At 35.3% G+C, this 11503-nt stretch overlaps 2 protein-coding genes across 2 annotated transcripts; both read left to right on the top strand.

The window, feature by feature from the left end:
* The first annotated feature begins 4482 nt into the window (after positions 1-4482).
* On the top strand, positions 4483-8624 carry LOC107875682 (NDR1/HIN1-like protein 10). The gene is made up of 2 exons (XM_016722489.2): positions 4483-5425; positions 8073-8624. The coding sequence occupies exon 1, from the start codon at positions 4683-4685 to the stop codon at positions 5400-5402; it is 720 nt and encodes a 239-aa protein (XP_016577975.1). The 5' UTR covers positions 4483-4682; the 3' UTR covers positions 5403-5425; positions 8073-8624.
* A 1192-nt stretch (positions 8625-9816) lies between these two features.
* LOC107874657 (NDR1/HIN1-like protein 1) lies at positions 9817-10875 on the top strand. The gene has a single exon (XM_016721416.2). It carries the CDS (start codon positions 10072-10074, stop codon positions 10702-10704), a length of 633 nt encoding a protein of 210 aa, XP_016576902.1. The 5' UTR covers positions 9817-10071; the 3' UTR covers positions 10705-10875.
* The last annotated feature ends 628 nt before the right edge of the window (positions 10876-11503 follow it).

Here is an 11503-nt window from a genome sequence, read left to right as displayed (position 1 = left end):
GATCACTTGATTGGTGATGATTCCGTAAACATGGAAGAATGAATGATTTTTATTTTATTTTTCTTATTATTGATAAGAGTTAGAGAATAAAAATTATGTAAAAATAGTTGTTTGCATGAGTATTAGTTTTACTAGTATTGATTAGTTCAATTATATTATTATAGTTTATTATTGATTAAATTGAATTTTAATTTGAAAAAAAAAAAGAGAACGAAAAAAAAGGGGCCGCATGGATTTTTGGAAGCACTAAAAGTATAAGTTTTATATTCTTTTATAATATAATAATATTAGTTGCATGTGTGACCAAAAGACATTACAAATGCTAAAAATGTCTGTACAAACTATTGCTTTTAATTATTACTGCTTCTGGAAAACCGCCGAAGCACGTTCTAATTATTTACAATTATTGAAAAAATAAAATGTATCTTTTTTTCCAGTGAAATATTATGAGCATATCTTTTTAGTAAAGTATGATTAATAATTTTTTATAGTATAAGTTTTTATTTTGTATAAAAATTTAATATATATCTTATTTGGTGTATGTCATTTTATTTGAAGAGATGGATATTTTCAAGAAGATTTTTGTTTGATTGATTCTGGCACTACACATACGATATTCAAAGACAAGAAATATTTTTCTCATCTAAACATGGACAAGATTAATGTTACTACAATTTCTAGTAGTGCTAATTTGATTGAAGGCTTCGGAAAAGCTATTATAACCTTGCCTAAGGGAACTAAACTCATCATAAATAATGTCATGTTTTCTCCTAAGTCTTAGAGAAACGTGATGAATTTTAAAGATATTCGTAAAAATGGTTATCATATCAAGACAATTGATGAAATGAATGTTGAATATCTTGGTATCACCAAGAATGTCTCTGGGCAGACATGTGTTATTGAAAAGTTCCCTACTTTATCTTCTGGCCTGTATTGGACAATGATTTGTGCAATTGAGGTACATTCTATTGTAAACCGGAAGTTTACTGATTCCAATACTTTTGAACTTTGGCATGATCGTCTGGTACATCTAGGATCAATGATGATGAGACGAATCATAGAAAATTCAAATGAGCATCCATTAAAGAACTTGAAGGTTCTTTCGAATGGTGAATTTTCATGCAATGCTTGTTATAAAGGCAAGTTGATTGTGATGCCACCGCCAACAAAAGTTGGGACTGCCCGCGTTCTTGGAACACATACATGGAGATATTTGTGGACCCATTCACCCACCTAGTGGGTCATTTAGATACTTTATGGTCCTAATAGATGCTTCATCTAGATGGTCTCATGTATGCCTTTTGTCATCTCACAACTTGTCATTTGTAAAATTGTTGGCACAAATAATACGATTACGGGCACAGATTCTCGATAATCAAATTAAGTCTATTCGCCTTGATAATGTTGCAGAATTTTCATCCCAAGCATTTAATGACTAATGCTTATCGATTGGGATAAGAATGAAACATCCTGTACCCCATGTTCACACTCAAAATGACCTTGCTGAGTCATTAATTAAATGTCTGCAGTTGATAGTAAGACCATTGCTTATGAAAGCTAAGTTGCCCACTTCTGTTTGGGGTCATGCAATTTTGTATGCTGCAACACTTGTTCGTCTTAGACCGATAAATTATCATAAATTTTCTCCGTTGCATTTGGTTTTGGATCAAGAACCTAATATATCTCATTTAAAAATTTTTAGGTGCGGTGTTTATGTGCCTATAGCACCACCAAATCGCACCAAGATGGGCCCCCAAAGAAGGTTAAGAACTTATGTTGGGTTTGAATAATCCTCCACTATTCGCTATCTTGAACCATTAACGAGAGATATGTTCACTGCTCGATTTGTAGATTGTCGGTTTGATGGGATAGTTTTTCCAAAATTAGGGGAGAAGATAGTGACATCAAAAGAGAAATTTTGTGAAAAAATCCATCACTATCTCATCTTGATCAACATGCTTCTATTTGTGAGCAGGAAGTACAAAAGATTACTCATCTGCAGAAAATTGCAAATCAAATGCCAGACGCATTTACTGATTTGAAAAGGATCACCAAATCATATATTCCTGCAGAGAATGTCCCAATTCGAATTGATATCTCTAAAGGACCATCCACTAGTGTCATAACTAATGAATCTAAAGCATGCTTGAAGCATGGCAGACCATTAAGTTCTAAGGATCGAAATCCTAGAAAAAGAAAAACAAATGGTCCTGATGACACTACGAAAGATTCTCATATGGAAGCTCAAGATTTGAGCAATGTTGATATTCCTGAAGGAATCAATGAGTCCGAGACTCAAAAAAATGAGGAACTATCCATAAATTCAAGTGATGCTGAAAATAATTTGAATCGATCTGAAATAGCAGTGGATCATGTCTTCGCATACAATGTTGCAACAAAAATCATGCAAGATAGCAAGGATCTTGAACCTCAAATGTCGACAAAGAAATGACTGGCCAAGATGGCAAGGAACAATTCAATCTGAATTGAATTCACTTGCCAAACGTAAAGTTTTTGGACCTATAACTCAAACACCTAATGGTGTTAAGCCTGTTGGCTATAAATGGATCTTTGTGTGAAAAAGAAATGAGAAAAATAAAATACAAAGGTATAAAGCACGCCTTGTTGCACAAGAATTTTCACAACGGCCCGGTGTCGATTATGATGAGACATATTCACCAGTTATGGACGCAATAATATTGCGTTATCTTTTTAGTTTCACTATCCATGAGAGACTTGAAATGCATTTGATGGATGTGGTAACAGCTTGTATATATGGACCACTTGATAATGAGATATACATAAAAATTCTCGAAGGATTTAAAATGCCGAACACATATAGTTTAAAGCCTAGAAAAATGTATTCCATTAGATTGCAAAGATCATTGTATGGTTTGAAGCAATCTGGACGCATGTGGTATAACCGTCTTAGTGAATATTTATCTAAAGAAGGTTATACGAATGATGAAATTTGCCTATGTGTTTTCATAAAGAAAACAACGTCGGAGTTTGTTATACTTGCTGTCTATGTCGATGACATAAACCTTATTGGAATGTCAATAGTGCTTCAAAGGCAATTGATTACTTAAAGAAAGAATTTGAGATAAAATTTGAGATAAAAGATCTCGAAAAGACAAAGTTATGCCTTGATTTGTAAATTGAGCATTTGACAAACGGTATCTTTGTCCATCAATCTGCCTACATTGAAAAGGTGTTGAAACGATTCTATATGAATGGAGCACATCCATTAATTACTCCGATGGTTGTTCGATCATTTGATGTGAATAAGGATCCATTCCGACCTCAAGAAAAGAATGGGGAACTCCTTGGTCCTGAATACCATATCTTAGTGCAATTAGTGCACTAATGTATCTTGCAAATACTACAAGGCCTGATATTACCTTTTCAGTAAATTTGCTGGCAAGGTATAGTTCTGCTCCTACTAGAAGACATTGGAATGGGATCAAACACATATTACGGTATCTAAAGGGGACTATCGATATGGGCTTATTTTATTCTAAAGATTGCAGTTCTAATCTTGTTGGTTATACTGATGTTGGGTACTTATCTGACCCGCATAAAGCTCGATCTCAAACAGGCTATGTATTCATATGTGGGGGTACTGCAATATCTTGGAGATCAACAAAACAGTCTATTGTAGCCACTTCATCGAATCACGCTGAGATTATAGCTATTCATGAAGCAAGCCGAGAGTGTGTATGATTGAGGTCCATAATACATCTCATTCGAGAAAAATGTGGCTTGAAATATGACAAAGTACCCACGATTTTATATGAAGATAATGCAGCATGCATAACACAACTTAAAGGAGGATTCATAAAATGAGATAGAACGAAGCACATTTCGCCAAAGCTCTTCTATACACATGAGCTCCAAAAGAATGGTGATATTGACGTACAACAGATTCGTTCAAGTGACAACGTGGCTGACTTATTCACCAAGTCTCTTTCAACTGCAACTTTTAAGGAGATGGTGCACAAGATCGGAATGCAAAGGTTCAAGGAAGTTCTTATTAGAGGGAGCTAATACGCATTGTATTCTTTTTTCCTTGTAAGGTTTTTAATGAAGCAGCCTATATGCGTATTGTTAGACATTCAAGGGGAAGTGTTATGATATATATCAATTATAGTGAAGGACTATCAAGATCTATTTGATGTCTATCAAGATTTGATGTATTTGTCTTTTAGTGTGAAACTAGGGGCAAATTTTTCCTATAAATAGAAGATCTTCCTTCATTATAAATCATCTCAAGAGAAGAAATAAGAATTACTCTTTCTATTGTCTCTATTCTTCTTCTTTATTCTTTCTTATTTTATAACAGCTACCATATAAATGTTCTCAATTCACATCCTAGGTCACAAAATTGATATCTTGTGGTTTTTTTATTTCGGATTAAAAATAATTAAATGAGTTGTATAACTTAGGTGGAATTTAATATTAGCAGCACATATGCAAATTATTGAATATTTATCCTATTAAGTAATACAGTACTAATTAATAATGTGTCTAATTGTACAACATGAATAAAAAAATATCGTTATTCCGAATTAGTAGCTGTTGAATTCAGAATGACCACAGAGTCCTTTTATTAGATTCGTCGTCACCCACTTTTCTTCTTCACTTTCCACTCCCACTAATCGCACACAGAAATCACTTGCTCCATGACCGACCCGAATAATCGACCCGTTACCGGCTACCCCGCCGCCGCTGCTGCTCCGTCCGCCGTCTACCCTTACGCCGCACCACCGTATTACAACAACAACAACAATAACTACCCCTACCAAAACCCTTATGCTACACAGCAGCGGAACATCTTTCTCCGGCGAGTAATTGCTATACTCATTGCTTCTACAATTATCACTGGAACGATACTCTTTGTTATCTGGCTCGTTATTCTCCCACGTATCCCTGAGTTTCAAGTCGATTCGCTTTCGGTGTCTAATCTCAACTTGTCGAATTCGCTGATAACTGCAAATTGGGATCTACATTTTACTGCGAGAAATCCGAACAAGAAGATTACACTGTACTACGACGAAATTGCTGCTGCGATTTTCTTTGAATCGCTATCAATGGCTGATACAACGGTGCCGCCTTTTTTTATGGATAAGGGAAACGAGACGGGGAGGAAAGTTAGCTTTGTTGCATCGGGGGCGTATGTGGAGAAATGGGCTTTTGAGGGTATGGGTAAAGAGAGGGATGAGAAGGGAATTATTAGATTTAATGTGAGGATGGTAGCTAGGGTTAGTTTTAAAGCGGGAGCATGGAGAGCAAGGAGGAGGTATTTGAGGGTTTATTGTGGGGATTTATCGGTTGGGGTTTCGTTGAACAAGTCTTCTGGGAATTTGCTTGGAGCAGAAAGGCAGTGTCGGGTTGGGCTGTGATTGATGGTGGCGTTTTCAATGAGGTGAATTTTATTGACTCGTTAGTTTGTTTTGTTCTGTTGCATTATATACTTGTTAGTTTAATTGTGTAAGCAATGTAGTGAGGATAATGCTGATTGAATTGCGTGTTATATTGATCTGGTGTTAAAAAGAATGAAAAAAGCTGGTATTGATTGTGTATTTATTCACATTGGTGTATACGCGTCTTAAGGTTGTTTTTGTTGTTGTTCTGAGGCTACATTTATGATGTGGCGAATGTGTTCTATTTCTACATTATTTGTGGTTGTTTTAGCTGTTTATTTGCTTATGATTAACATGATAGCTAAGCATGTAAAAAGGGCTGCGATATCGATATGTTTTAGGAAAAGAAGGTTAATTCTGTGTACTTGTAAAAGCCCTTTCGTGTAATTTAGGATTCCATTTTGTTGGTAATTCAAAATCTTGCAAATATTAGACTTTCGCGGTGATGAAAATAACTTATTTGCAGTTCCTTGTGCTTCACTAACATCTTTTCCTTGAAGCATTGTTTTAAAGCATTACAAGTTAATGTTTGTACAATTTCTTCTGACCACATCAAATAAGAGTTTGTTCTTGTATCGTCGTAGTTATACATTCTTGATATGTTTAATTTTTGGAGTGATAGGAAGCAGTTCAAGGTAATGTCTATATGAACTTTTAGGGCTTTTACTATTGCGTATACTCGTTGATACAAGCTAGGAGTACCCAAACTGTGACCTTCATGATGCAGTGCCAATTTGGTTGTGGGGCATTGTTTTGGAGGATTTAAGAGTAACCAACTGTTAACATGTTGTAGGTGTGGGAAAATAGTGAATAGAAGGAGACAACTAGGGGAAAAGGAGTTGTAAAGGACTATAGACGTGAATCCTTTTGAACAGCTTCTTAGTTCATGTTATTTCATGTGATAGACACTTTTGGTATCGGTAAAAACATAAAAAAGAATCTTAAAGACACTCTTGTTTCTCTTCTACTCTGAGATCGTAGCCCATGGAGATTTCGAGACTTGGACTTGGTCCTGAGAAACCGAAACCCTGATTGTTATAAAAGGTTTTGACTTGTAGAAACTCTCTGAACTCTTGAGAATTTAGCGACCCAGAGGAGATGGCTCTCCTACTGTGCGTGTTGGGGGGGGGGGGGGGGCATGTGTTAGGAGATATCGGAATATAGATTGTGCTAGTGTTCAGGAGCTATAGAATTATGCACTTGCTGCTGCTGAAGTAGTGAAGGTTTGATTCTTACAGATTTGTTGAGGTGCAGGACATTGTCCACTGCAGATTTATTTCTGCATGTATAGTATGTTGGAAGTTCGTTATATTCTCTCTCTCCATCTATCTGGGAACATATTTGTTAGTTGTTAGGCACTTGATTCCTTATTATTTACATAATTAATAAATCAAGTGAGAATAACAACAACAACAACAACAAACCTAGTGTATTCCCACAAAGTGAGGTCTGGGGAGGGTAAAATGTACGCAGTCCATACTGCTACCTCCGAAGAAGTAGAGAGGTTGTTTCTGATAGACCCCCGGCTCAGGATAGAGAATAGCACACAAGATCGTAGTGGAACATGAAGCAGGATGGATGACATAACAGAAATAAGGAATAAGAAATACTAAAATAAATATCAGAGAAATACGAAATACGAGCAATTCAAATAAGAGATAGGACACCCGCCTAGTAGTAACATACACTCATGGACCAAAGACACCCACCACACCCAAACTCTCCTGACTAGAGGCTCCTACTCAAGGACACAGACCTAGGATTACTAACTTGGCTACACAAGAGCTCTCCTAACACCTTGCTACGCAAGTGAGAATGTTTGTGGTATATGTTGTTTGATGAAAAATGTGGGATTTGGTGGGGATGATAAAGTAGTTTAAAAAATCGACTTGGTGCAGTTATCTTTCTGTTGCCCGTCTCTCTACCCGAACCCACCCCCAAAAAAATTGTAGACCTGTTTATTACATCTAAAAGGAAATTAAAGTACATGCTAATATTCAGTTATTGAGGAACAATCATCAAAATAAATGTTCATGTAAAGCAGTTCCACTTGTTAGTGCCTTTGATGGTAGATGAAGTTAATTCACATAGGAGGTGTTAAATCTCTTGAATGATCAATCTGCTGTCTTGTTGAAAGTTGCTAGTAGTAAATGAACCTCTTTTTGTGTGTCTTAACTCCTTTGCTCTTATCTACCAGGGATGATAAGATATCTGTTATTTGCATAGTCTACCTTTTTCAGTTGTACTATTCAAGTTTAAGCTACGGTTATCTTTTCCAGTTTAGTGGGATCATGTTGTGTCTTGTCTTTAACTTTATATTGTAATAAAAGTTGTGTCTTGGATTTCAAATGTGTGTATAAATACAGTCAGATGCTGCTATGACTTATGTTTCATTATGTTAATGACCATGCTGTTTGAGTTATTTAAGAAAGAATATCATGGAAGGAGAAATTATCTTGACAAGAGATTGCATCTACGCTTTAGTTCCAACGTAGTTACAGAAGAACAGCTATCTTTTGTAAATAACTCTCTACTCACCTGCAGCATATGCCTTCTTGTGTTGGATTTAACTTATATATACTAACAGTGCAAAAGACACATTGTCAATGTATTTTCACTCATCGTTGGATAACCTGTCTTATTTTCCAGGTTATGAATCCCAGTTGTTATGAGCAATTACCTGTAGTTATCTTTGAGGTGACTGGTGACCTAATAGTATGAAAGTTCGTTCACACTGTAAGCGTGTAAAAGTGAGCTCTTCCATATCCTACCCTATTGAAGCCGACGGCCCCTATTTCCAGCTATGCTTGGGACTTGGGATCTCCAGGAGTTTTTATCCTTGGGCATGTTTTTACTCCCCCACCAGGTGATTTAAGAGAGGGTTCTTTTGGTGTTGGTGCTATAATTCATATCACCAACTTGTATAAACTGTTGCCTGGTCTGTGAAGCTTACCGCTCCAATTTAGCTGCCTATAGATATCTTTACTTTCCGCTTATTTGCATTGAATTGTTATAACACTTGTTTTTGCTCTAGACTGAGTAAAACTTGTACGTACTGGATTGCCCAGCTTAGTGGTAATTGATTAGAATCTAATCCATTCATTTTAGTGGGATAAAGTTTGTATTGGCCTTGAATTTGATGTCGATGACTGGGAACACCCTAAGATCCTCTATTCCTTGCTATTCATGTTTTTTATTCTACTGGAAAGTGTCTTTCTATCTTCACAAGGTTGGGGTAAGGCTGCGACACACCACCCTCCCTGAACCCCACTTTTGAGATTACACTGGGTTTGTTGTGGTTGTGTTTTCTTTAAGGAGGCGAGACGTTCTTGATTTTGAAATAACATATACAATCACGTTAAATATAGCTCGTGCAAATTTTGAGTAATATTTTATATAAAATTTCTTCGGAGCAAATTGAAAATGTAACAGACAATGAGGTATATAGTACATTATAATGTATGGGAGCTGGTCAATCAAAGAATTAGTAAAAATTGTTCGTTGCTTGTTAATTTAAGGTTAAAGTGAAACAAAAAACTAAATAGCAGCCTGTTATTTTCGTTGTAGTTCTCTTTCTTCCAAGCCTTCCCAAAACAAAGATAAGTAAATCATTCGTATGTTATTTTACCAATTTTTATCATGGTGTTTCGTTTTCCTCAAAAAATGCTTCTGTAATCATTGATTCTCAACTAATTTCTAGCATTATTTAAAAAAAAAAAAAAAAAAAAAAATCGAGGATGGAATTACCAGTACTTCAAGTTTTACTGATTCGGGGTATAATGCAATCACCACAATGGTTGATATCTTGAGAATAATGCAATTACATTTTGTCAGGACTATAGAAGTAGGGCCCTTTGGAATAATTCTTGAATCTTTTCAAGTACCTTTTATTAGCCTTTGCGTAGAAGCATACGTCCCCAAAAGATAAGGTTGCTTGTAGTACCACACCATATCATCACCCTCTCCAAACTTTATGTTCCTCTAAAATTGACAGCTTGCAAGTTGTTAGTGCATGGTACTTGGATGTATTGGTCGTTGGAACATTTCCACAACATGTTCTTGGAAATGAGGTTTTGGACACATTTACATTTGATAAAAATTGCACTTGTCTATATCTCAAGTGTTAAAAAGAAAAAATTTGAAGATAAAACTTCTCCATTGATGAGATGATTGAGATCTCTTCATCGTTAATTAGAATTTTTTTTCTCGGGCCTTGTAAAACGAAACCTTTTCATGAGAGGCTCTTTAGTTTCTTATTAGGTCATGTATGTGATGCGAATTTAAATTAGTCTGATAACTAGAGGTTAAACACAAGTCTCTCAGCCACAAACAAAATTAAAATTGCATTATGGAGTTTCTTAGCCTTGCGAAAGTTCGTGTCATAATCATATTTGAAAAAGGAATATTTCCATATATCCTACTTATAGTCTATTCGGACCAACAATAATAGAAGAATGAAAACAAATGCAACCAACATTTCCCATACAAAAAGACCACACTCTTTTTATTGAAGCAATAAAGTGTCACCACATTATAGAACCCTGAAAAACAAACCATATTAACAAACTCATCTCCCCCTTGCAAAAACTCTCTCCCAAAGGCAAAAACACCAGTCTCTACCATCACAACTACCACCACCATCACCAACATGTCGGCCAAGGACTGCGGCCACCACGACGAGGAGCGTCGCAAGCTACACCGCCGCCTATTCGCCGCCCTACTTGGCTTCGTAATCTTGATCCTCTTCATCATCCTTCTCATTTTTCTAATACTTAGGCCAACAAAGCCACATTTCATCCTCCAAGATGCCACTATCTATTCCTTCAACATATCCTCTCCAAATTTCCTCACCACCAACTTCCAAATTACCTTAGCCTCTCGAAATCCAAATGACAAAATTGGAATATACTATGACAAACTCGATGTCTATGCAACTTATCGTGGCCAACAAATTACTCTCCCTACACTTATACCACAAACATATCAAGGTCATAAAGATTTTACAATATGGTCACCTTTTGTGTATGGTAACTCCGTCCCTATCGCGCCGTATCTCACTGAGAGTCTTAACCAAGATCAAATGGCTGGAACTGTGTTGATAAATGTTAAAGTTGATGGAAGCGTTAGATGGAAAGTTGGAACATTTGTTTCAGGGAAGTATCATTTGAATGTCAATTGTCCAGCTTATGTTGGTGTTGGTGGAAAAATGATTGGAAATAGTATTGCTGTTGGTTCAGCTATGAAGTATCAATTGGTACAAAATTGTCATGTGGATGTTTGAGCAATTAATTAATTCTATGGTATCTAACTCTCCACACCTTTTCCTTTTTTTTTTTTAAGGATTATAGTATGTAATAGCTTGATCTATGAGGATGTATAATTCCAGAAAATGCAAAGTTCTTGTGGAATTTATTGATGTTATTATGGTTATAATTAACTTGGCATTCTCCTCTCTGAATCTACAATTTTTTTTGATAACATGATGTACAAGATAGTTTGTGAGGAAAAAATTATAACTTACTCCTTCTGTTTCAATTTATAATGTGATATATTTTTTATTTCAAGAGTCAAATGAGTTTACTGTGATTTTTTTCCATATCTTTTAAATATTTAAATTATTAATTAGTTTTGTAGTTTTTAATATGAAAATTTATTTTAAAATATTTAAAAATTTCTATGTTCGACTTTGGAGTCAAAAACTTAAAACTAAGAAGATTTACTTTCAAAATATGAATTGTACCATACAACTGAGACAAAAGAATCAAATAATATTTTTCTCTTCACTAAAATTCAAACCTAAAATCTCATAATCATCATTTCAGTTCATCGATCCATAAGCCAGAACTTTTTCTTAAAGAATCAAAAGAGGGATAAAACAAATATTCTACGTATACTTTTTTGTAACACATAGATTCCATGCGGCTTTTCAATATTTGGGGTTGCTTTTTTTCCCTCTTTAACCCTTTTTTCCTTTTACCTTATTCTTCCTGATTAAATAGTAATAATGTCAATTTTAAAATTGGTTAAACAACGTAAATTTCGATGGTTTGGAGCTTAGTTACAGAAAAATTTAATATTTT

Source organism: Capsicum annuum, chromosome 6 (assembly GCF_002878395.1).
Source record: "Capsicum annuum cultivar UCD-10X-F1 chromosome 6, UCD10Xv1.1, whole genome shotgun sequence".
NCBI classification, from domain to species: domain Eukaryota; kingdom Viridiplantae; phylum Streptophyta; class Magnoliopsida; order Solanales; family Solanaceae; genus Capsicum; species Capsicum annuum.
The sequence above is the reverse complement of the archived record's forward strand: the minus strand, read 5'-3'. Positions and strand labels throughout refer to the sequence as shown.